The sequence below is a fragment of the Medicago sativa genome, chromosome 8 (assembly GCF_051527215.1).
Source record: "Medicago sativa cultivar Bolivia chromosome 8, Bolivia_mono, whole genome shotgun sequence".
NCBI lineage: Eukaryota > Viridiplantae > Streptophyta > Magnoliopsida > Fabales > Fabaceae > Medicago > Medicago sativa.
The window spans coordinates 15,728,084-15,755,510 of NC_140756.1; the positions used below are offsets into that span (position 1 = coordinate 15,728,084).

The 27,427-nt window shown below is 32.5% G+C and overlaps 1 protein-coding gene, 1 long non-coding RNA gene and 1 pseudogene across 2 annotated transcripts; 2 read left to right on the forward strand and 1 right to left on the reverse strand.

Moving 5' to 3' along the window:
• Positions 1-2,580: 2,580 nt before the first annotated feature.
• Positions 2,581-12,764, forward strand: LOC146897314 (1-aminocyclopropane-1-carboxylate synthase 1 pseudogene; annotated as a pseudogene).
• LOC146897315 (uncharacterized) lies at positions 5,243-6,305 on the forward strand. Its single transcript, XR_015021765.1, has 3 exons — positions 5,243-5,383; positions 5,460-5,511; positions 5,865-6,305. It is a non-coding gene; the product is annotated as an uncharacterized LOC146897315 (long non-coding RNA).
• A 745-nt stretch (positions 12,765-13,509) lies between the features above and the next one.
• LOC146897316 (potassium transporter 5-like) lies at positions 13,510-21,164 on the reverse strand. The gene is made up of 8 exons (XM_085736405.1): positions 20,279-21,164; positions 19,845-19,921; positions 18,836-19,058; positions 18,434-18,670; positions 18,050-18,091; positions 16,585-16,637; positions 15,720-15,942; positions 13,510-14,691 (listed from the first exon to the last, which is right to left on the reverse strand). The coding sequence occupies exons 1-8, from the start codon at positions 20,310-20,312 to the stop codon at positions 13,739-13,741; spliced, it is 1,842 nt and encodes a 613-aa protein (XP_085592531.1). The 5' UTR covers positions 20,313-21,164; the 3' UTR covers positions 13,510-13,738.
• Positions 21,165-27,427: the final 6,263 nt, after the last annotated feature.

Here is a 27,427-nt window from a genome sequence, read left to right on the forward strand (position 1 = left end):
CATGCTTATTGCTACCGGTACCCTACATATCCTACTTGGTACTCCTTCGACGTCCCTTAACTCACCTTCTGCATTGATTAATGTAGTTTATTTCAAGTTTTTTTTTTTATCATATTAATTTCAAGTCTTTTTATCATATTAATTAGTTACTATTTTGGATTGACTAATGTAGTTTATGAAATTGTATATATCATGGATTAACATGCTTGAGAAATTTAAAATTCAAGGACTAAATCGGTGATTTACTCAATTTTTAACCTAAGAAACTTCATTTCTCTTTTTTCGAAGTGCAAATGCAAGGTGTAACTGTTGGTTGTGCACATGACTTAACCATGTTTAGTGTGGTTATGATGAACTCAAAGATGAAGTTAAGAAATTGTTTGACATTAAAGGAGAGAGAGCTACGTTCACAAAACAAATGGAGAGTTTACTTTCACTGATAATGAAAATGACATGATGCTTATGATCCTTTGTACACATAAACCTTTAAATTGTACACATAACTTTCAATTACATGTTTCTGATGTGTAAAATCTGCAAGTGCACGGTTTTATCGGAGTAGTAAAAAAATATCGTTCCAACATAGAGTTGTGTAAATTGATTCTCTTTTTAATTAAGATTAGCTGAAAGATTAGGGGTTTAAAAGTTGGGATTTTGATTGATATAAAATTGATAATAAAAAGAGTCTCGGGATCATTGGTTCATCATAATGACAATCTTTCACAATCCAAACCTATATACTAATTTTATGTTAGACCTATTTCTAAAGACCGGTTTCTCTAAAGCATATCAAGGTTTCTCTCGAAATCAATGAGTGTGTTTCAACAACAACCACGTCTATTCTCATGGTTGATCGTTGTTGAAACCCATTAAGAACGAAACTTTAAGGTCTCAAGGTTTTCTAGACTATTCTCATGTTTCGAAAACCTTGTCTAATCTCACATGTCCAATACTAACCTTCTTCTTTCGATACTTCGGTTAGTATTTGAAATAAGAATTAAGAACGGTGAGATTAGATTAGAAAATAGGGTTACATAAAATTAGGGTTCTAGGTTTGGTTTGAATAGGATTAGGTCATTAGACTCATCCAACAATCCCAAGACAAAGAAGTCTACTCACTCATGTTCATCGTAGACATAGAGGTTAAGAAAAAGAACATGAAAGTAAATAGCAAGAATAATAAAAAGCAAGAAAATAAGAACTTTGATTAATGGAAATAATTGTCACAGAAAATTCCCAAGAACAAAAGATGAATCACAAGGTCTGATGGCTGCTCTATTTATAGCCTAAAAGCTAACTTAAGCCCTAAGAAAAGGCATAAAAATTACATAGGAAGCAACTCATGGGCTTTTAGGTCTGAAAACATAACAAAATAGCAGCCTGGAATCTTGGCACGACCATGCTCAGCTTAGCATGGGCCGTGCCAGTCTACACACAAAACAGCAAAAAGGGGAACAAAGCATCGCGCACGGCCGTGCGCCTGAAGGCACGAACCGTGCCTGTCCTTTTGGTAATGGCACGTTTGCACAACATTGGAGGCACGGTTTGGTTCTTATCAGACACAGCCGTGCCTGATATTTTTGCATAGAATCTTCATATTTTTGGTCTCAATCAGCTCCAAATCATGCTCTAGATCCTTCCTTTCCATAACCATGCTCCAAAACCCTTTCTTTTGCTCCAAGACTCAATCTTTCACTATATTTGTTCCTGAAATTAAATAACAACAAATTGAAGTACTAAAGTTCTAGAAAGTAATTAAAAACACATAAAATCTTAATAAAATAGACACTTAAAATCACTAAATTATTGACTTATTAGTTTCATTATGACATGTCACATGTATCGTGTGCCACATTTTTATATACAGGATAATTTGCAACATGGTAAAGAAGATTTTCATTTGTTAAAAAAAAAAGTATTATAGAAAATGAAATGCAAGCTACCTAAAATTAAATATATATATATATATATATATATATATATATAATTAAAATAAAAAGACAATGGTAATGGAGTGAACAAACTCATCCTCAATTTTTTGTGAAAAGTACATAAATTTCTCTTTATCTATGTCTCTCCATATTTACTCTTCCAATCAATAATTATCACACTTGGGTTGGCGTATTGGGATCTGGGAGTGTGCTCCTCCTTGAGATCTCAGGTTCGATTTCCTCCGGTGCCAATTTAGGTGGACTTCTTAAAAAAAAAAAAATTATCACATGGTTCCAAGAATCCAACTCATCTTATCTTACTTGTAAAGTACTAGCAGAAATTGGGGGGAAATATATTTGGAGTAGAGTAGTTATTAAGACACGAAAAAGGAAGAAGATGTTGACACAATCAATTGATGTTATTATTATTCTCTACTTACTTCTTGATGAACAACAGCAAGATGAAGGAAAAAAAAGTGTAACATGGTACCACAACATATACAATATGTTTTGTTTGCTTGTTCAACAACTGTGATTTTCTTTTTTTTTTTGGTTACAAACTGTGATTTTCTTGATTAATCAATTAAGGTTGCAATGTTGGTGCTTAATTATTTTGTTAGTACAAGAAAAACATGCTAAGTTGATTTTGATGGATGTAATTATATTTTATTACAGGTTAGTCCATGATTTGTGTTGGAGAACTAAGGTTCAACTAATTCCTGTCCATTGTGATAGCTCCAGCAACTTCAAGATAATAAGAGAAGTACTTGAAGTAGCATACAACAAAGCACAAGAACACAACATCAATGTAAGTGTTAGTGATCATAACAAACCATTCCAACCCATTAGGCACAACCTTAGAAAAAGAGATAATAAAGAGTATTGTAAGCTTCATCAATGATAAAACAATCTATTTAGTTTGTCATAAAATTTATACAGTCACAGTTTTCACCTCATCAGTCTTTTTAAGTGTTAGTGAAGTCATAAAAGAAATGAAATGCAAATTTGATCTCATTCACATCATTTATATAGCCTATCAAAAGACTTAGGGTTCCCTAGTTTTAGGGTTGGAATAGTTTATTCATACAACTCAACGGGTGGAGAAAAATCTAATGATATAAAATGTGGAGACCAAACTTGTAGTTTTCAACATAGAACTTTGAATTTTAGAGGTCTAAAAAGTAACATTAATGTTTTATTAATATTTATAAAATAATTTATAATTTTAAATAATATTTTTTCAAAGCGCCTTACAATTTACGATGGTGGAGCATATATTTGGAGGGTGCAGCATGTAGGTTGGAGACTTATTGAAAATGTATGTGTTAACAAGTTTTGGGACATAGAGTAAGTGGTCAATTCTTCTTCTTTTTTTCTTTGCATGTAGTTTAGTGGGTAGTGTTGCATGTGTGGAGAAGTGAGGAATACGAGGCTTGAACCCCAACTCTTGCATATCACATCCTTTCAACTATCAATTGAGTTGTACTTACAAAAAAATTTCATCAAAACTTATAATTGTATTTTTATACAGTATAATATATATGGAGTTGTATAATATCAAATGTGGCTAATTAAGTTTCGGGGGGAGCCAAACCTCTTCCAAAAACTCTCTTCGTGTATAAAGTTGATCATCAAAAAATTTAAAATAATTCTCTTTGAAATACTCGTCCCCTTTTTTAAAAGACAATGTTATTTAAGTAATTTCTTACTAGAAAAATAAACCTTTTTTAGATGAGGTGGACCGTGGCCCGCCTAATAAACAAAATTGGAAACTCTCTACGTGTACAAAGTTGATCATCAAAAAATTTAAAATAATTCTATTTGAAATGTTCAATGATTTGAAATACTTTTCCCCTTTTTTTAAAAGAAAATGTTATTTAACAATTTTTTAACTAGAAACAGAAACATAAAACTTTTTTTGAATGAAGTGGCCCGTGGCCCACCTAAAAAACAAAATTGGGCATTTGAGAAGTTATGTTAGAGGTTACAGTCACAAATTTGAAACAAAGGAAAGGATTCCCTAATTTGTTTACTCTCAAATTTGTAGCTCTAACCACAAACATAAGTTCTTAACCCCATACTCTCATACATATGCCGGTTGTTTCTCAAAATATAAAGTCATGTGCTGGTGTTATATAGCTAACCTACTCTCTATATTTCACAAAGCATTCGATGTGGGACTAGTCTACTTTGAAAGAAAGTGTGACTATGCTATTAGAGCATCTCCAATGAGGGGTCCTTACTTAACAAGGACCACTCCCCGTTAAGGACCCTCCATTGGAGGAAGAAAAAATAAGTCTCCGTTAAGGAACAAACAACTATATAAGGATTCTCTCTCTCCTGGGTAACTAACGGGTCCCACGTTTAAAAAAGTAATAAAATGTGTACTACTTGGTCCCACTTACATAAAGGAGTAATAAAATGTGTACTACTTAGTCCCACTTGTAAAAATGAGTAATAGATAAATTATTTTTGTTTAATATGCAAAGATAGTGGGACATATTTAAGTACTTTTTATTGGAGTCTTTATTAGTGTATTGCTATTGGAGTCATTGAGTCCTTAATAGGTACTTTTATTAAAAAATTATAAATAAGTGATGTGTCGTGTAAGGTCCATTTAAGAAGTCCTTGTTAGGGAACTACCATTGTGGATGCTCTTAGGTATTAGCTGCAGATCCTTATTATCTAATCCTAATGTACAATGTAAATAACTAATGCAAAACCCTAATCCTAGAATATGAGCGGGAAAATTTTGCTTACAAACTCATTTAATGCTATTTTCAAAATTCAAATCTCTTAACTTATACTCCCTCCGGTCACATTTATAAGCAAAAAAGCACTTTTTAGATTCATTCAATGCTTAATGTATTTGGTCAATATAGAGACCAAATACATTATGTATTCAATGAATCTAAAAAGTATATTTTTGCTTATAAATTTGACCGGAGGGAGTAAACCATAAGTGCAGACCCAAAGCTTTAGTCAATTAACGTACATGCTTACTTTTTCCAATGCTACATTAATTATGTGTGCGGTGCTCCAAATTAAACTAACCATACTTTTTCAACCACATTTTGTGTCTTGAATGCACTGATAGTTTCCAATGTGAATTAATTACAAATGTGTACTCATCTTTGCATCTTCTAATGCATTACGTGGGAATTGAAATTGATGCATTAAGTTTACATGCATGAAAAATGGGTTCTTCAAGAGGCGCCTCTTAGTTTTGTGTGCATTGATTCCATTACATGCTTCTATTTTCCCATTTTCTTCCCATCGTGACATTTCTTATTCTGTCATTCTCCATTTGTTGGTGTTCCTCTCCTTTGGGCATATACCTTCCTCAACACCTATTTTATGTTCATCTTCATTTTTTAAAAGTAACGTTTTTAGTTGCATCACTTTCATTTGTAAGTTTGACGCAGTGTTAACATTTTTTTCGCAGATCCATGGTAAATCCCTAACTTTGAAAGCTTCTTCATTTTCGTTCTCGATCTTGGTAATCACGTTTTGAATGTTTTGTTTCAGCTGGTTGAGATTATTCTTCCTCTATTTTGTACACCTCCTTTCTTATAAAAAGGTAAATGAAAATACTTAGTTTCATTCATATTTAATTCGCATTATGTTTTGTACACTATTTTTCGCATTCATTGTTTTGATTCACCGTTAGAGTTAACCACAGATAGTTCATAGAAAAATGTTGAAGAACAAAGGGATGAATTACAAAGTATTTTATTCCTTTTCATGTTCCTTGCACAAATTCATTTAGCACATCGTTTGTTGGTGCTTGGTATAAAACCTACATGTTGTTGACATATATGGATTCATATAACAATTGGATAGCTAGCTATAACATTTTTTGTTTTTACGTAGATCGATCAATCATCACTAAATAAGCATTTTTTAATATTTGTTTTCCAATATTAATTATAGGTTTTCCCGGATGCTGGATTCTCATTTTTTTTGGATCAAGTAGGTAGCCTCCATCCCACAAGATGTTACTTTGTTCAAGCTATAATTTGCTTGGAAGAGATCCACGTATGTTCAGGTTCTATATAAAATAAGACGTTATTTTTGCCAATCAGCAAAGCATGTTTGTTTGTTGCTTTGATTGGTTTGTATACTTGGTATTCCCTTACAGCTTCTCGATATGTTAATTTTGTAGCTACTATTGGGTTTTATAAATTTTGATTTTTTTTTGTTTAAATGAGATTTGATGTATCCAGTTGTACTGAACAAATTTCTTCATAAAGGTTAAGAACACATCATAGGATCTGCATCAGTATAATATTTTGTTAGTCACCTATAGTTGTTAAATTGATAAATGATGTTTTCAAAACTTTTTATAGCGAAAAAAGATCATGTTTAAGATGAGGAGAGCAATTAACAAGCCATTTGTCTCATTTAGTAATGGCTCTCATCAGTAGTCCTAAATCCTAATCATAATATACTAGCTGCAAGTTAACTTTTTTTATTTATATATATTTCTCTTTATTGGGGATGGTATGGTATTAAGTTTTTTTATTCTAATAATGAAAAAAATCGTTAGGCTTCTTTGTTGATTTTTTTTTTTTGAATCAGCATATATATTGATAATAATCCCGACACAAGTAGTGCTGAAAGCACTACAAACAGTACCCAAAAAAAAATGCAGAAATGAATATGCATAAAAATGACAGCTAAATGAACCGAGCGCATTGACTAATGGATATAAAATTAAAATTTGTTTTATGTATGTCCTCTGAGACGTCTCTGTCAAATAAATGGGAGATTTGGGTTTTAATTGTTTTAGCTACTTTGTATTGCTTTTGTTAATTTCTTTCGTTTTTATATTGTAAATATTTGCAGTGATTTGTACCCAAAGTAAATAATATTTGAGGGGATAAGCTTATGCATGTCATAGCTCGGCTAGCAAACGTTGAAATCATTAGGTTGGATGTTATGACTCAGGTGTAAACCTGTCAGTAGTTATTAAAAAAGAATTTTGGGGTTTATTTGGTTCATTTTATGCACATTGTTTTTGTCTTAATTCATGACAATAATTTTTAAAGATACCAATTCTAGACAATGCATGTCTTAATCGACAATCTTTTAATTTACCGTCTTTCATGTGTTGTGGGAGTCTTAAATTGCAAATATATTGTGCTGATCGTTAACCTGTGCAAAAGTGCGTGTCAACGATCTAGACTATCTTTGACACCATATTATACAAGAATTCCTTTTAAATTTCTACGTAGACAGTTTCTTATAGCAGTATGTTTTGCAACGACTATGAACAAAATTCAAAGGTAGTCACTCAAACAAGTTGACATGTCTTGTGCAACGAGTGTTCTTAAATGGTCAAGTTTATGTAACAATATCATGAGTTTTTTTTTTTTTTAAACAATCAGCAATATCATGAGTTACTTCAAAGAATGATATGAAAATTTTGCTAATAGATGAAGATAGTCTTTGCGTTGATAGTATTTCAAATGCAGTGTTTAAAGAAATTTTCTGAAATGTGTAGACATTAGAAACTTCGATTATAGTTGTATCCAAAATTATGACATTGAAGTTATAAGTTGGGATTGCGTTATTAAATTTTGCTTTTGCCTACTAAATTTACAACGTATATGACCCGTGCGGCAGCACGGGTGGGAAGTCTAGTATAGAATAACATGCTTCCATGCGTGGGACATTTTATCTTTTATTTAGTAGTAATGGATGTTAGGCTTTGTTCCTTTTTATTTTATAACTGTTAAATATTTTAATATCAGTGATTCCTTAAAAAAAAAACAATTTACATGGTTATTAGAGAAAGTCTTGGTACATATCCAACTTAATCAATTTCATAAATAGTTTTGCAGCTATTGCATGAACTTAGACATCATGCCTCAAATCAGTTTCTACTGGAGTTGTATTTTTCCAGACCCTCTTCAACTATTCATTAGCACCACAGACCAAATTGCTCATCCAAAAACTCCATGGATATAATCATTCACCGAGGCAGATCATCAATCACGAATAACACTTAATGGTAGCAAGTTAAAACTTAAGAATCATTGAATCTACTGATCTACAATTCAATCTTCAAATACATTTTGTATAAATATATCGAGTCTAAGAATTGCACGGTGTAATGTTTGTAAAAGTTGAGTTCTGATTTTCTATTGTACATACACTTGTAATACATCGCATTTGCCAATGTTGTTAAAATGTGAGTTAACTTGAAAGTTGTACAATTCTACAAGTTTAGATAACAATTTCAAGCCAACTAGCTTGTAAGCTCGAAATCTAATGAAATAGGAACTACAATCGAGTATGCTCATCCAAAATTGCAATTTACTTCACTAAACTAGCTTAAACTCACATCAAAACAAAGTTGTGAAAACTAAAAGTTGAGGACAGGCCAAAATAACATAAGAACATAAAAGTTCTGCCAAGTTATTAAAGGTTGAGATATATTCTGCCAAGTTATTCTAGTGGATCTATTTTTAGAAGATTGTCCGGTGTAAATAAATTTGACAACATTCTTAACTCGATTTATGAATTTTCTGTAATTGATGAAAGACCTTCAAAGACAGGTTTTGTTTTTCTAGAGGTGAAGTGCTTATCAATGTCTCAAGGAGGGCTTGGCCATAAACACGCTGGAAGTAGCCATATTGAAGGTCTAAGGAGTATATTGGATGGATACAAGTCAGGTGGTGTAGTGGCAAAATGGTCCTAAACATTCATGATCTTGGAATCAAACTCAGTCACAAAACCATTTGTATTTGCTGGGTATGACTCATTGGTAATGTGTCGTAAATTGGACGAGAAGATTGAAGGAGTGCATGGAAGCTTGAGGATCAAAGACCTTGGAAGATCCAACTTTAAGAAGATTTGAAGATTGGAGGTTTTGGAGTGATTACTTAGCATAGAAGATTTAGAATCAATTGGATTCGTAAATTGAAGAAATCTTTGTGATTGGTTCTGTGATTTCAACAACATAATAGTGGAAGACCTTATAATTTCTTTTACGAAAAGTGGATGTATCCCATAGCGAGGACGATTGGGGGTCACTATAAACCCCAGGGCTGGCCCTTCCCTTGTTCAACATTGAATAAGTATAATATCAAATTGTTTACTTAGTTAATCTTTATTGGAATTGCACTGTTTCCAATAGACAATCGAATACGCAGAAAGTTTTTCAAACCATGTTTATGCGCAAAGTTTTTAAGAGAAATTTCATTCACCCCCTCTAAATTCGTATTGCTATCGTTATATCTACCAACACTTATAGTTTTAGGAATCAAAGACACCATTTGTTGAGTGAGTACTATACTTCACCTTCTCAATTTCGATTCTGTTTTCAGTTTTATGCAGCCAATTAGTAGTGCTCTGGACTTCTAATGTCACTGTTGGTGGTGCAAACTCTATGATTTTCCATTTCCATTCATCTTTCACGTCCTCCTCCGAGGGCTTGATACTATTGGAATAGTAACTAGGAATATCCGCAAAGACCCTCACAATGTGGCATACCATTCACATGACCAAGCTTCACGGTTCATGCTACAACAACAGGGATAATTTGGTCAAGATTCATATGTAATTTTATTTACCTAGCAGATTGTTGTTAAAATTTATAAAGATAATTATAAAGAAAAATCACATGTTCCAATTACATAGTTAAGAGAATAATACACAAAAGAGTGCTTCTTCTTCATCTTTTTCAACCACCGAATTCATCGAGGGTTCTTCCTTGTCTCTTTAGAGCATAAACAACATCCATGGCAGTCAGACTCACAGCATTCCTCCTAGCGTGTTCAGTGTATGTAACAGCATCACGAATCAAATTCTCCAAAAAAGATCTTCAAGACACCTCTGGTTTTTTCATAGATTTTGACTGATTCTCTTCACCCCACCTCTTACCAATCGACGAATCGCATATCCTACTGCAAAGATTAATGTAGTTTATTTCAAGTTTTTTTATCATATTAATTAGTTACTATTTTGGATTGACTAATGTAGTTTATGAAACTATCTGTCATGGATTAACATGGTTGAGAAATTCAACGACTAAGGAACTTCATTTTTTCTTTTAGCGAAGTGCAAATGCATGATGTAGCTGTCTATGTAGATGATGTTATTATTACAGGAAATAATTCAACCTTCATATCTGGTCTTACCGAACGTCTCAACAAGGACTTTGCTCTCAAAGACTTGGGACAACTACATTATTTCTTAGGACTTGAAGTTCGATATTTTTCTGGTGGTATCACAATCTCACAAACAAAATACGCACGAGACCTTCTAGAAAAAGCCAAAATGCTCGAAGCTTCAAAAATCAACACTCCCATTGCTCAAAAAGACATTGATCTATCTGATGATCATGAGTCTGTGGATCCTACTGAATATCGTCGTTTATGTGGCTCTCTCCAATATCTTACCTACACGAGACCAGACATTACACATGCTGTCAATGTTGTGTGCCAACATTTTCAAAATCCAACAAAAAAAGGACATGCGTGCTGTCAAACGCATTTTGCGCTACATTAAAGGAACTTTGACACATGGCCTTCGATATTTATCTCAAAGCTCTCTAACTTTTAATGCTTTTTGTGATGCAGATTGGGCAGGATGTCCAACTACTAGGAGAAGTACTACTGGTTATAGCATCTTTCTTGGATCAAATTGCATATCTTGGGCCTCAAAGAAGCAACCAACAGTCTCTCGTTCGAGCACTGAAGCAGAATATAGGTCTTTGGCAACCACAGCTGCTGAGTTAACATGGCTCCAACATCTGCTCCATGACCTTGACATCAAACTCGAACGACGTCCACTTCTCCTTTGTGATAACAAAAGTGCAATTCACTTGGCTCATAATCCAGTGTTTCATGCTCGGACCAAACACATCGAGATTGACTATCATTTCTTCCGAGAAAAAGTTACGACCGGTCATCTCCAGCTCCAATACTTGCCTACATCTCAACAAATTGCAGATGTTTTCACCAAAGCATTGGGTAAAGATTCATTTTCTACATTTCGTTACAAGCTTGGCGTTCATCCACACTCTCTGCCAACCTTGAAGGGGAGTGTAAAGAATAATGAAGACTCAACAATTAATGAATCAAATCAAATCAAGACAAATCAAGCAAACCATTGGAAAGTAATTTGTCTGAATGCATTGCCTTGATACATGGAGTAAAGACAAATAATATTCATAAAAGCTCCTAGAGATATTTCCTCATATATTAGTATTACCGTTGGTTTTCTGTCAAAACCAAAATATTGAATAAAGGCTCTCATTGATATTGCCTTAAATATATATATATATATATATATATATATATAGCCGTTGGTAATAATAATTATAAAGGCACCTAGTATTGCCTTATATATTATTAGTACCGTTGGATAGATAGATATAAAATTGTAATAGTGTATATTATGCAAGCAAGCTGAAATACAATATCAAATTAATCTTTCAGCCACTATTATATCATAATTTCATTTTTCATTACACATGACTTAACCATGTTAAGTGGTTAGGATGAATTCGAAGATGAAGTTGAGAAAATTGTTTGACATTAAAGAAGAGAGAGCTACGTTCACAAAACAAATGGAGAGTTACTTTCACAAATAATGAAAATGACATGATGCTTGTTGGTGATGATCCTTTGTACACATAAACCCTTAAATTGTATACATAACTTTCAATTACATGTTTCATTATGACATGTTACATGTATCATGTGCCACATTTTTATATGCAGGGTAATTTGCAACATGGCAATGAAGATTTTCATTTGTTCAATAAAGGAAGAAGATGTTGACACAATCAATTGAGCAATAACAAGATGAAGAAAAAAAAATTAATGTGTAACTTGGTACCACAAACATACACAATGTGTTTTGTTTGCTTGTTCAATATAAGTGTGATTTTCTTGATTAATCAAGTATGGTTACAATGTTAGTGATTATTTTGTTAGTACAAGAACAACATGCTAAGTTTATTGTGATGGATGTAATTATATTTTATTACAGGTTCGTCTGTGATTTATGTTGGAGAACTAAGGTTCAACTAATTCATTCCTGTCCATTGTATAGCTCCAACAAATTCAAGATAACAAGTACTTGAAGTATAGCATACAACAAAAAAACATCAATGTTAAAGGGTTGATCATAACAAACCCTTCCAACCCATTAGGCACAACCTTAGACAAAGAGACAATAAAGAGTCTTGTAAGCTTCATCAATGAGAAAATAATCCATTTGGTTTGTGATAAAATTTATGCAGCCACGCATTTCACCTCTCTAACCTATGTAGGTGTTAGTGAAGTCATACAAGAAATGAAATGCAAATTTGTTCTCACTCACATCAAAAGGACTTAGGGTTCCCTAGTTTTAGAGTGAGAATGGTTTTTCATACAAAGATCATGCAGTGAATTGTTTAAGGAAAATGTCAAGTTTTGGATTAGTCAAACTCAACACATGTTTGCGCCTTCAATGCTTTGTGATGAAAAAATTGTTGACACGTTTCTTTTGGAGAGCTCAAGAATGTTGAAATTAGTCGATTTTCAAGTAATGCGGGACAATTTTGTTGGGTGAACTTGAAAAGTTTGCTGAAGGATGAAACAATTGAATAAGAGTTGAAGCTTTGGCATGTGATTATTAATTATGTGAAGCTTAATGTGTCATTGGGTTCTTCTTGTAATTGTTTCGAGGTTGGCCAGTTTAGGGTTTGGTTTGCTAATACTAATGTTGAAGTCAAACGTTGGCAACCAAATTTAATTAAGGCTTAGCTTCACTTCAAGGAGGTTTGATGAGAGTGTTTTGTCACCTCACAATCACATAATCATATCTCCTCAATGACCACATGTTCAAGCAACATGAATATGATGGAGTAAATTAGAAAGTCCATATGGAATTTTCTTTCTTATTTTGATAAAATAATGTGCTAGGAAATTAATGTACACCTAGCTAGCTATTTATGATTTTGTTTTTCTTCCTAGTGAGATTTTTCCCATAGTGTTCTAGCTAGGTATCATTGTGTTTAGGTGCTATTCTATTTACGATTGTGATTTTCTTGATTAATTAGGTAAAATCACAGACTTTTCTATCTTAATGGTATACCAAGACTTGAATTTCATGTAAAGAGAATACGCCTGACTTTATGAAAAGAGAAGGAAAAAAAATGATACTTAATAATCTCACACAGTAAAGAAAACTTCAAAGTAGAAAATTTAATTTATTATATAGGATTTCATTAATGATTAAAAAAAAAAAAAACTCAATCTTATCAAACACAAGTATTTATATAAATGATCACTGCATCATTTTTTTTTACGGTGATTACTGCATCATTAACAAATATTAACTGCATATTTTACTGTCTAAACCCCACTATTGAGATACAAAAACATTGTAATGTTTTACTGGCTTTCTCAACCGATCTTGCCTGCTTAGTCATTCCAGTGCATACAATCAAAATTGAATCAAAATTTGGCGTATTGTATATATTAATTTATACTTCAAAACTCAAGTCTTAAGGATTCTATTTATGAACAATTCTCTAAGCATAATAAACTAACTCAAACTCAATTTTTCATTAACAAGTTATGATTATATGTTTCAAATTGCAGACAAGCATTCATAGTAGTTGATACATGTGCTTCAAAGTTCATTCACAAAGTTTACATATTAAAATAAGCTTAAAGACAAGCAAACAAAGTGCAAAGTATAACTCTAATTTATTCCTTAATAACATATGAGGGATAGCCATCAACTCATATGTAAACTACCAGTTTAATATATATCTTCATATGTCATTCCAACCTTCTTGAGCATCATATTTCATATGTCATTCCAACCTTTATAAGCTTCTTAGGAGGGATAGCCATCAACTCATCCCTTTGTTGAAAGTTCCTTCTTAAAAAGTTATATGCGCCGACAACAATCTTATTTAAGAATGATGATTTTGGATCTGCCACTACCTCTGTTTTCCGTAGCATATACACTACACCTTTTTCCAATGCCTCATCTATAATCTTTATCTGATTTTCAATTCCTTCAACCATATCTAATGATTGAATCGAATCCAAAGATGTACATGACAACGATAAAGTTTTTTCTTCATCATCACGAACTTCTTCACACATTGTTGTTTTTTCAAGCTCAAGCATAGACTTACTTTCTTGTGTAATAAATTCCTTTAGATGTTGCACCAATTGAGACTCAAACTCCATAGAATCTCCAATTACATCGTTGTAACCATGCCTTACAATGCAACAAAACATTTTCCATTCTCTCGGCTCCACATGTCGAAACAGAAACTTCTCTTCCAATGCAACACTAGAAATTGGAATTGCCTTAATGGAAACAAACATAACAACTGAATGAATAGACGGTATGTTGGCAATGAAGTGAAGGAATATTGGAGGAATTCCTTGTACTAGCTCACAATACAAAACTCCAATTCCAGGCATGCGATTTGTGTTTAGATCATTCACCAATTTTAACAAATACTCGGAAGAGACTTTGTTCTTGAGTTCAAACATGTACCTTTGTTTTTGTGCATAAAACCATATTGTCATCACCATAGTTAAGATGACTGCAGATACTAAAGGAAGAAACCCACCTTCTTTGAACTTTACCATTTGTGCCGATAAATAAACTAACTCAATGCAACCAAATGGTAAACAAAAGAGAGATACTTTCCATATGCTTTTCTTCCATACAATCAACATTACAACGGAAACCAAGAATGTTGTGATGACCATATCACAAGCTATTGGAACCCCTGCATCAAACATAACGCTCGACATTGTCATGATATTGTAAATTTTACATATACTAGTAAATAAAGGCAGATGCAAAAGAAAAATTAGTGTGGAGCCAAAGTAGTCTATAATATTTTTAAAAGAGTAAATGCATGAAGTGATCCTTGAATGAAAATACGAACATGTACTTGTTTTTTAAAAAATATAAATTTTATCTTAAAAAAATGTTACATGCCAACTATGTTATTTTCCATTGGTACTAAAATATCACTAAAAAATTGAATTAAACAACATTTGTTAAGACTATGAGAGAAAACTTATATTTTACTGAACGTGGTAAACATAAACCTATTTTATGGCGGCAATTGACCAATTTTTCTTCAACCTAGATTTGTCCTTACTATTAAATATATCACTAGCAAAATTGTACACATTTTAAGGAAAATGTAGGTGCAAATAGATATGTAAAATTGTCCCACGTGTCATTAGGAAAATGAATATGGTATATAGAGCATACGTAAGCATGTGCGCGCGCGTGCGCGCGCACCCACATAATAATATATGTTGACACATAAAATATTAAGATTCATATTTGATACGCGCGCGCGCACACACACACATAATCAATAGTACAATTTTTTCACATGATTAAATACTTGCGATTTTTCATTTTAGCATAAAAATTAATTCCATTTCATTAATACTTACTTGAAAAAGAAGAACACGTGCAAATGATTATTTTCAAGCTTCTTCTTCAAGTGTTGGTTGCTAGATGGTGTTTCTAATTTGTAGTTAGAAAGCTCCATGTCCTCTGGTTGTTGATTTGGAATCAAACTCACATTGACATGTCTACATAGCAACGAATATAGTGCAAATGCCCCACCTAAATAAAAAGCCAAAACAATCTCATTAAATATTTTACTTATGTACTATTATTTGATATCAAAACCAAATCAAGCATGAGAATCTAATTATTTCAAATATGATTTATTGTTTAAACAGTAAAATAATTAAGAAAAGAAAAATAGAGCAACTCGTTTTATCTTACCATTGCCATTGTCGTTAGCCTTAAGTACAATAAAAACATATTTGAGCAATGGAAGTGCCAAAATGGTGTAATATATGAGAGATAAGACCCCAAGAATGTCATCATTGTGATCAATACCCTTTGGGAAGGTGCTTGCAAGAACATAAAGTGGAGATGTTCCAATATCACCATATACAATTCCTAAGCTTTGAAATGCCAAAGCAAGAGTAGTCATCCAACCCAACTATTAATAATCAACATTCAAGAAACAAGTAATTAAAAATTTAATCCAAATGGACAAAAATGCATCTAATTTACAACATAATTTATTATTTTTAATAAAAAGAAAATGACAACATGAACTAATTAATCTAAGATTTATTTTAGTTACATACCATGAAATTTCAGTTTCACTCCGATTTAACATAAACATCCTTCAACCCTTTTTAAAATTCTCAATCATTACCCTCTCATATTTCCTCATTTTCTTAGTAAAACTTATATTTTACTGAACGTGGTAAACATAAACCTATTTTATGGGGGCAATTGACCAATTTTTCTTCAACCTAGATTTGTCTTTACTATTAAATCTATCACTAGCAAAATTGTACACATTTTTAGGAAAATGCAGGTGCAAATAGATATGTAAAATTGTCCCACGTGTCATTAGGAAAATGAATATGGTATATAGAGCATACGCGCGCGCGTGCGCGCGCACACACATAATAATATATGTTGACACATAAAAATATTAAGATTCATATTTGATACGCGGACGCGCACACACACACACACACATAATCAATAGTACAATTTTTTCACATGATTAAATACTTGCGATTTTTCATTTTAGCATAAAAATTAATTCCATTTCATTAATACTTACTTGAATGGCTCGAACATTGAAGTGACCCAAGTCAGCAAACATGGCCTCACAACCTAAAATTATGCATAAATACATATATTTGAATAATTAAAAAGAAAAGAGGAGAGAACTCAAATAAAAAAAATGAAAATTACAGACTTGTCAAATATGGACCTCCCAAAAATGTTCAATGGTGAACCCTTACAATTTTTCAAAAAAAAAAATGAATTTTACAATAATAATGGAAAAAATGTAATATTTCATCAAAATTTACTAAAAATATTAAGATTCATATTTGATGCACTCTACCACTGCATAGGAAAATAACAATGTGAATTATACCTAAGATGCATAAAAATACTCCACCTAATGACATCCACACATTTTTTCCATTGCGTTGGAAGTAATCAACAATATATTTTGGGTTAATAGCAAGTAATACTCTGACGTCATATTTGAACAAGTTGTAAAAACCAATTGCTCCAATTAATATTAAACCACATGGTTATAATTGGAGCGAATGAAAACCCTACTTTGCTAGTACCAAATCTTTGCGCAAAAAAAAAGGATCACCAATATTGCTATAGTGATACTCGCAACATAATCTGAAAGTGAAAAATAAGCATATATTATAATAGTTACAACACTAATTAAATCATGGGTTAATAATCCTTTTCACACGTGTAATATATGTCATTTCCGGTTTTCATCTTGTAAAATTTTCGGTTTGATTTGCACCCTTGTAAAATTTTAATTTTCCGGAAAACCCCTCCTCCATCCAACTCACCAAATCAGCTTATGTGGCGCTGACATGGATTTTATTTTTATTATTTCTTTTTTTTCACTTGCCACGTGTGAAATTCGTTTTTTTTTTCAATTAAAATTTAAAAAAAGTATTTATTTTTTTAATTTATTTTATTGAAAAAAAATTATAAAAAATTTATTAATTTTTTTTAAAATTGTTTTTATTAATTTTCTAATTGAAAAAAATTGATTAATTTTTTTTCACTATATTTTAATTGAAAAAAATTATTAATTTTTATTTATTTTAATTGAAAAAAGTTATTAATTTTTTTAAAATTTTATTTTAATTAATTTTTTTAATTTATTTTAATTGAAAAAAAATTATTAATTTTTATTAAGAAAAAAAATAAATTTTTTAATTTATTTTAATTGAAAAAAATAAACGAATTTCACACGTGGCAAGTGGAAAAAAAGAAATAATAAAAATAAAATCCATGTCAGCACCACATAAGCTGATTTGGTGAGTTGGATGGAGGAGGGGGGTTTTCCGGAAAATAAAATTTTTGCAAGGGTGCAAATCAAACCGAAAATTTTACAATGGTGAAAACCGAAAATGACATATATTAAAGAGGTGAAAAACACTATTAACCCATAAATCATTAGTAAAAAAAAAAACACACCCACAAAATAGAATAAATATAAATAAGTAAATAAAAATTTGAAGTCTTCTTAAATTAAATACCTTGACCCAATTTAGAACTGATTCCGCTTACTGCAGAAATAACTGCATGTACAATTTAATAAAATATTTTTGTCAAGTCCTTCTAATGTCAAAAAATGGTCAATAACATTACATATAATATCCTAAAAAAAACATAGCATATTATTTTTTTCTTTATAGTTTCTGTGTCATACAATTTTGTGTTGATGTTAATGTTTGACAAGATTTTAATTATTTTTCATCAGACACATTGGTAAGACACGTTGTGCTCAGCTATTAATTACTAGAGCGGTCAATTTGATTACCAATTTGTATTGTTTTGCTTTTTCTCAATACATATGTTTACTTGTGGTGAGGAGTAAAATTTAGTGGACAAAATTGTAAATGTGAAAGTTAATACTTAACCTGACATTGGTGGAGTGAAAACCCCGTCACCTATAACCATGGTAGTTCCCAATATAGTCATAAATAAAAGAAGAACACGTGCAAAATGATTATTTTCAAGCTTCTTCTTCAACTGTTGGTTGCTAGATGGTGTTTCTAATTTGTAGTTAGAAAGCTCCATGTCCTCTGGTTGTTGATTTGGAATCAAACTCACATTGGCATGTCTACATAGCAACGAATATAGTGCAAATGCCCCACCTAAATAAAAAGCCAAAACAATCTCATTAAATATTTTACTTATGTACTATTATTTGATATCAAAACCAAATCAAGCATGAGAATCTAATTATTTCAAATATGATTTATTGTTTAAACAGTAAAATAATTAAGAAAAGAAAAATAGAGCAACTCGTTTTATCTTACCATTGCCATTGTCGTTAGCCTTAAGTACAATAAAAACATATTTGAGCAATGGAAGTGCCAAAATGGTGTAATATATGAGAGATAAGACCCCAAGAATGTCATCATTGTGATCAATACCCTTTGGGAAGGTGCTTGCAAGAACATAAAGTGGAGATGTTCCAATATCACTATATACAACTCCCAAGCTTTGAAATGCCAAAGCAAGAGTAGTCATCCAACCCAACTATTAATAATCAACATTCAAGAAACAAGTAATTATAAATTTAATCCAAATGGACAAAAATGCATCTAATTTACAACATAATTTATTATTTTTAATAAAAAGAAAATGGCAACATGAACTAATTAATCTAAGATTTATTTTAGTTACATACCATGAAATTTCAGTTTCACTCCGATTTAACATAAACATCCTTCAACCCTTTTTAAAATTCTCAATCATTACCCTCTCATATTTCCTCATTTTCTTAGTAAAATATTTGCACTCAATAAAACCATAAATCACTCATGGCTTATGGAATTTGTCACTAATTCAACACAAATCACTTACGTCATTTTGTCTTAAGTGTTTTGTGTTGAAGGTAGCACTATACATGAATTGGAAAAAAGATATCATGGAAGAATTTTCTTCTCCACCTTGGTTACACAAGAAAGATCATCAGTAAGAGATCATGGAAGATATTTAGACAAATTCACTGATTCAAAGTATATGTAAGCTGAGAGATCATGGAATAGATTTTGGAAATTCAACGATTCATAATATATTCTTTAAAATAAAAAAAAGAAGTGATTCATAGTATATGTAAGTTCAAGGTAGTATATGGGAATTAAGACAAGCTTGCAACTTTTTGTCTAAAGCCCCAAAATTAAAGTTTTGTGTATTATTTATTTAACCAGGTATCATTTATGCACGCAATTGCAAAGATTAACCTCATTGTGTATGTGTGTGGAAAGAGATAATTCAATGAGAGAAAAAAGAGAAGATGAAAAAAACAATTGGTAGAGAAACCTTTGAAGAGTGATCATTGATGTTGGAAACTCTTCCAGCCTCCATAATGAGTGAGTTAGCCCTTGATGTCTTTCTCTCTTCAGTAGACATTGGGGATACAAAATGAAAGCCATAATCATATCATGTAGTCATAAAACTTATACACTAACATATAACTCCATCAAAATTAGAACTTATATATCATCTATATTAGTAAATAAATCCATGATTTAACAACAGTCAAACACAGCAAAGGAAATTAAACCTTTATTTTGAGGCACCAAAGTATCATACACAAAATCATATATAAAATATAATTAAATTTTACCTCGCAAAGATTCAAACTTTACTTATATTTAAATTTCTTCTCTCTTTAAACGATTATGAATCATAATTTCTACTCTATAATACCTAACCATTAGTCTAATATGACTAGTATGGGGAAGTGCCGTTACCTCTAAGTGATTTCCTTGTGTTTTCAGAGATCATACCAGCCCAAAACCACGAAATTCGGTGCGTGTAGAGATGAGTTGTTTGTGAAACTTTCAAAACGATGAATATTCTCACTCTTTCAGCTTGAATGTGTGAAGTTCCTTTAAGTGTTGTCTATGGTAGTTGAACGTGTGAAGGGATGAATATTCTCACTCTTGCACCAGAATTTGGTGGACTCAGAATCGTGTGTGAAGTGTTGTATAGGTTAGTTATACGTGTATGAGGAGTTAAATAAGAGAAGTTGAGAGAAAATGGGAGGAAAAGTACAAAGAGTGTGGATTGGCTTGATGTAACTTTTAACACACCCACCTAGATCAAAATTGGGCATTTGAGAAGTTATATTCGAAGTTACATTCACAAATTTGAAACAAAGGTAGGTATTACCTAATTTGTTTACTCTCAGATTTGCGGATGTAACCACACATATAAGTTCTCAACCCCATACTCTAATAATACATGTGCTGGTTGTTTCTCAAAAAATAAGGTCATGTGTGTTGTTCTTATATAACTAACCTACTCTCTATATTTCACAAATTTTTTGATGTGGGACTAGTTTGCTTTGAAAGAAAGTGTGACTACGCTATTAACTGCACGTATAGAATAACATCATGCTTTTCCATGTGAGACATTTTATCTTTTATTTAGTAGTAATGGATGTTGGGCTTAGTTTCTTTTTATTTTATACCAACTGTTAAATTTTTTAATATCAGTGATTCCTTAAAAAACAGTCTACATGATTATTAGAGAAAGTTTTGTTACGTATCCAACTTGCTTAATCAATTTGATAAGCTCTGACTTCACAAATAGTTTTTGCAGCTATTGCATGAACTTGGACATGCTTCAAATCAGTTTCTGTTGGAGTTGTAGTTTTCATCACCCTCTTCAATTATTCATTAGCACTACAGACCAAATTGCTCGTCCAAAAACTCCATGGATATAATCATTGACCGAGGCAGATCATCAATCACTAATAACAACACTTGATGGTAGCAAGTAAAAACTTAAGAATCATTGAATCTACTGATCTACAATTCACTCTTCAAGTAAAAGTTGAGTTCTGATTTTCTATTGTACATACACTTGTAATATATCGCATTTGTCAATGTTGTTAAAATGTGAGTTAACTTGAAAGTTGTACGATTCTACAAGTTTAGATCACAATTTCAAGCCAACTTGCTTATAAACTCGAAATCTAATGAAATGGGAACTACAATCGAGTATATATGTTCATCTAATATCGCGATTTACTACACTAAACTCGCTTAACACACATCAAAACAAAGTTTTGAAAACTAAAAGTTGAGGTCAGGCCAAAATAACATAAGAACAAAAAATAAGGTCATGTGTGTTGTTCTCAGTGGCGGATCTTGCCCAATATATTGGGGAGAGCGGCGAATATTAACTAAATATTATAATTGAAATTCATAAAAGTCATATACAATTTCATCCAAAATATTATAACTGAAATTCATAAAAGTTATCCAAATTCATAAAAGTTATCCAAAAAATGCATCAACACAAGGCTAAAGTTCCAATTCCAAATTACTATCTACCAACTATTTATCCTAACCTTGGAGAATTTGAATTAGCCTAATTTACCTGAATTTAAAATTTCACGTTTCGGTCTTTCAAAGTCTTGAATTCGTCAATAATTGAATCAGAACTAAATTGTATCACTCCTACAAAATGCACAATTCACACATCAATAAAAATGTTTAGTTGAATGATAAAAATTTTGAGCATTTATTTGCCTTATTTTCATGAGTAAGCCTAAGAACTATCCAAAAGAGTTTGTCCAAAATCAGTTTGCACAATTAACAAGATCAGTTTGCATATAACAATTAACAAGATCAGTGTTGGCTTAGGAGGTGTGAGAGTGGGGGGTGCCAGACTGAAAATATCAAACAATATGAGGGGTGCTTTGGTCTTTTCCTATGTAAAAAAAAATATTTTTTTTTAAAGTGGGGGTGTCATGGCTCCCATGGGCTCCTGTGGAGTACCGCCACTGGTTGTTCTTATATAACTAATCTACTCTACATTTCACAAAGTTTTCGATGTGGGACTAGTTTGCTTTGAAAGAAAGTGTGAGCAGATATAGAATAACATGCTTCCATGTGGGACATTTTATCTTTTATTTAGTAGTAATGGATGTTAGGCTTAGTTCCTTTTTATTTTATAACAGTTAAATATTTTAATATCAGTGATTTCATAAAAACAATTTGAGTAAATAGGCAATTACCCCCCTGAAATTGTAAGTTTCGTCAATTACCCCCCTGAAATTAACAAAACTTCAATTACCCCCCTGAAATTGCAGAACGTTAATCAATTTACCCCCTCCGTCAAATTTTTCTGTTAGTCAACCTGACGTTTTGCAAATACCCCCCTGAAGTTTTGCACTTATGTGCAAAATGCCCCCCGAACTTGAAAATTTATATATTTCTTTTCGTGTATGTCATTACTTTAGCTTCTTATCTCTGTTTCAATAATTGTTTGTTGTATGAAATGTTTCAAGAAGCTGCCATGCAGCAGCTCGAGAGGCAGTAAGATGCTTCTAAAAAAAATAGTAAATATAGCTTCTTAATATACACATCAGAGGTAGGTGTTTCAGTGGGAAATGCATTTGGTGCAATAACTGCATGATATAACATTAACTGTGATAAAGCCTATGTATTTTTGCATCTATACAAATATGTATTTTTATTAATTTAAGAAATGACAAGAACTTTGCTACTTGGTTTCCTCTACCTGTGTCAAAACTAATGCAAATGATTTTCATTTTGGTTCTCAGCTGATTTTTATTTTGGTTCTCAGTAGATGATTTTTCTTGCATTATTAAGACCTTTTTGCGATTTTTAGTGTGAATTTTGGATTGTAATATTGTAGAGTTTAAAGTATTAAAGTTAACAGTGCTGCTATTTACCCCGAAAAAATCATCCCGATTTGATCCCGAAAAGCCATCACCCAATTAAATTCTTTCCTGGCCCACAATACAAGGGAGAGGTGGGGTATAACTTAATAATGACACTGTGTAAAAATCTTATCGGGATGCTTTCGTGGAATAGTTGTTCGGGACAACCAGCAATATTCTAAAGTTAACTGTTAATTGTTTGCCTTTAATATCTTTTGAGTCAAGGATAAGAAAAAAATATATAAATTTTTAAGTTCGGAGGGCATTTTGCACATAAGTGCAAAACTTCAGGGGGGTATTTGCAAAACGTTAGGTTGACTAACAGAAAAATTTGACGGAGGGGGTAAATTGATTAACGTTCTGCAATTTCAGGGGGATAACTGAAGTTTTGTTAATTTCAGGGGGGTAATTGACGAAACTTACAATTTCAGGGGGTAATTGTCTATTTACTCAAAACAATTTACATGATTATTAGAGAAAGTCTTTGATCATTTATCAATTCATTCCTTAATATTCCCTCCGGTAATTGATATTTTTGTTGCTTCTTTTTTAGGTTAATATAATTACATATAAAAAAACAAATGGAAGGTACAACTTTTTGAATTCCAAATTCATGCTAAACTATACTCCTTCCGTCTCAAATTATAAGAAAATAAAAAACAAAATCCCATTTATTAAGAAACCTAAAACACAATAATTTGAAGTATAACTTTTTGTGCTCTCACTAGAATAAGTTTCATGAAAAGAAGTAAAAACAATTTTCATTGGTTGTTGGTTATAGAGAAAATAGGAGGTAGATAAAATTGAATGCAATTTACATTTAATTTATGAAAATAGGGTAAAAGAATTCTCGGAAATTATGATTTTTTTTTTTAAACAAGATAAAATAGGGTAAAAGTTAGTCTTTTTTGCTTTTAGAGACAGGAAAAATAAGTTTTTTTCCTTATAATTTGAGACCGAGGAAGTATGTGCATTGAACGTGCTTTATTGACCATTTGTTAAACGTTTCTCATGCATGCGCTCACCCGCTACTCTAGTCTCATGCATTCACCCCAAAGTTGAAATTTTGGTCACAAATTGATGGGTGAAGTTTTATTTTCTTTTTTAAACTAAAGATATTATTCGTGTGTAACTGAAGAGACTAATCTCCTTAAGGTGTTGAAATTCATCTAAGGGGTTGATCTCTTCCAACAAATATTTTTTCATACGCAACTGCCGAGACTAATCTCCTCGACGTATTGAGACTCAAATACCTACCACGTGTGCCAAACTATATTAGTATCAAGGGGTGAAGCTTTGTTTTTTCTTTTATATTGGTATTGATGGCCTATCTTTTTTCTTTCTCCTCCCACTATCGGTTATTTATCTTCCACTTGGATAATAACTTGTTATTATGATGGTGGAGATAGCCCTACAGCAAAGTCCCTTGATTTTTTATTTTTTTTTAATAGCAAATTTATTCTCGACGAGTTAACGCAAGAAGCATTAAAAAACTCGCGGTGAAAAGGATAAACTACAAAATAGATGCCGCAAATATACGGAACACCTAAACCCCCGCAACACCCCTTACAAAGGAAGCCGGTTTTGAGGCGGACATATACGTGCGGTACAAAAGCGCAGGCATACCCCTGCCTCACAACCAAACCCGCAGGAAAAAACCCCACCACCAAGCTGCTAACCCACACACCAGAAGCCAGCAGCAGCGCCCCTTACTGGACCAACACAGAAACGCAAAAAACTGCTGCCAAACCAGCTGCTGCCAAACACAAAAAACAGCAGCGAACAGCTCCAGACAATTACCTCTGAAAAGGGGGTCGAGTAAGGCACCATTAGGGGTGTTCGCGGTGCGGTTTGGTTCGATTTTGAGCAAAAAAGTCATCCAAACCGCGAGATAAAAAAGTATGCGGTTTGGTTCGGTTGATTTTTAAAAAGTCATCCAAACCAAACCAAACCAAACCAATGCGGTTTGGATTGGTTCGGTTTGTGCGGTTTATCGCGAGATAAAAAAAAATATTACATTAACTCTAATATTGCCAACTTGTTACAAAATAAACATAGGACATTTTATTTTGATGTTTATATGATAAAATATTAGGTAAAACTTATATCAAAATAGATAAAATTAAGAAGAAACATAAGCATGAAACAAATTATTGGGAAGTAAAGAAAACAAATTCATCACTGGAAATGAATTGAAAGAGATGGAAAGGAATTATAATCGAACCTGATGGTGCAACGATGGAAAAATCGAATCAAAAGAGATTATTCTTGAGCTATGTAATTGGGCTAGTACATATTTAAGTAATATTCATTATTCTTGCGGTTTGGTTTGGTTTGGTTCGGTTGCTGAGATGCAAACCGCAAACCGAACCGAACCGCGCAGTTCAGTGCAAAAGTCATCCGAATTCATCCGAACCAAGTGCGGTTTTTTGCGGTTTCGGTTTGGATTGGTTTGGTTTGCGGTTTTTCTATTGGGTTGGTTCGGTTTTGAACACCCCTAGGCACCATTGTGGGTTCCAAACCCACTCAAAATACAAACAAGCCGGAATGTGCATTCTACACATTGCCCACTTCCACGCCAACATTTTCACATCCTCCACAATGTCATCCACCTCAAAGTTAGTGTCATTGAAAACTTTATCATTCCGCGTTTTCCACAACTCCCAAATTGTTGCTAACCAAATAATCCCCTTACCATTTTTGATCTTCTTAGTTCTTATCCCTTTCCCTTCCAAGCCAACACTCCCAATGAATAAAGAGGTTTGGAGGAGAAATAAAAAATTGATCTAACCACCGCATTAACTTAAGCCAAACCGCACAAGCGACATCGCAATGGAGGAAGAGATGAAGAGCGGATTCCTCCATCCTATTACACAAACCACACAAAGGTTGTTCCTCCGGCGCTAGAACATTTCTCAAAACAAGATTAGCCTTGGTAGGGACCCGGTTGATAAAACCTCTCCAAGCGAAAGCCACCACCTTAGACGGCGCCGGGGACTTCCCCACAACATCTCGAAAACATCTTTTTCATCCTCCCTCCACACCACTTCGTTAAGGACACTACCCTCCAACCTCTTGTATGCCGAGTTCACCGAAAAAACTCCGGAGTCTTCCAACTTCCACTTCCACTTATCCGGTTGATTATTCAACCTCACCCCTTCCAAGTCCTCCTTTAGGCTTAAAAGCACCTCCTCTTCCCACATGAAGAGATGTCTTCTCCACATGAAGTTCCACTCCGTACCTAACTCCGACTCCACACCCACGCAAAGTCCCTTGATTAATGTAGTTTATTTCAAGTTTTTTATCATATTAATCTGTTACTATTTTGGATTGATTAATGTAGTTTATGAAACTGTGTCATATGGATTAACATGGTTGAGAAATTGAAATTCAAGGACTAAATCGGTGATTTACACAATTTTTAACCTATGGAACTTCATTTCTCTTTTTGCGAAGTGCAAATGCAAAGTGTAGCTGTTGGTTGTGCACATATGACTTAACCATGTTAAATGGTTATGATGAACTCAAAGATGAAGTTGAGAAAATTGTTTGACATTAAAGAAGAGAGAGCTACGTTCACAAAACAAATGGAGAGTTACTTTCACAAATAATGAAAATGACATGATGCTTGTTGGTGATGATCCTTTGTACACATAAACCTTTAAATTTGTACACATAACTTTCAATTACATGTTTCATTATGACATGTCACATGTATCATGTGCCAAATTTTTATATGCAGGGTAATTTGCAACATGGTAAAGAAGATTTTCATTTGTTCAAAAAATAATTAAAGAAAATGAAATGCAAGCTACCTAAATTCTTCATCAGAGATTGAAGAGACATTGTTCCAAAAAAAGAATTAAACAATAAAATCTAAAATAAAAAGATAATGGTAGTGGAATGAATAACTCATCCTCAATTTTTTGTGAAAAGTAAATAAATTTCTCTTTATCTATGTCTCTCCATATTTACTCTTACAATCAATAATTATCACATGGTTCCATGAATCCAACTCATCGTACTTGTAAAGTAGCAGAAATTGGGGGAAAATATATTTGGAGTAGAGCAGTTATTAAGACACGAAAAAGGAAGAAAGATGTTGACACAATCAATTGATGTTATTATTCTATCTTTATATACCAACCTACTTCTTGATGAACAACATAGAATACAGTTCCTCTCAAAAAAACATAGAATACAG

Coding starts and splice junctions, on each gene's coding strand:
- LOC146897316 (XM_085736405.1), bottom strand. CDS start 20,312: ATGATCTCTGAAAACACAAGGAAATCACTTAGAG. Junction 19,922..20,278: donor CACAAGGAAATCACTTAGAG/GTAACGGCACTT, acceptor TGTCTACTGAAG/AGAGAAAGACATCAAGGGCT. Junction 15,943..16,584: donor TCAATGTTCGAGCCATTCAA/GTAAGTATTAAT, acceptor GATTATTAATAG/TTGGGTTGGATGACTACTCT.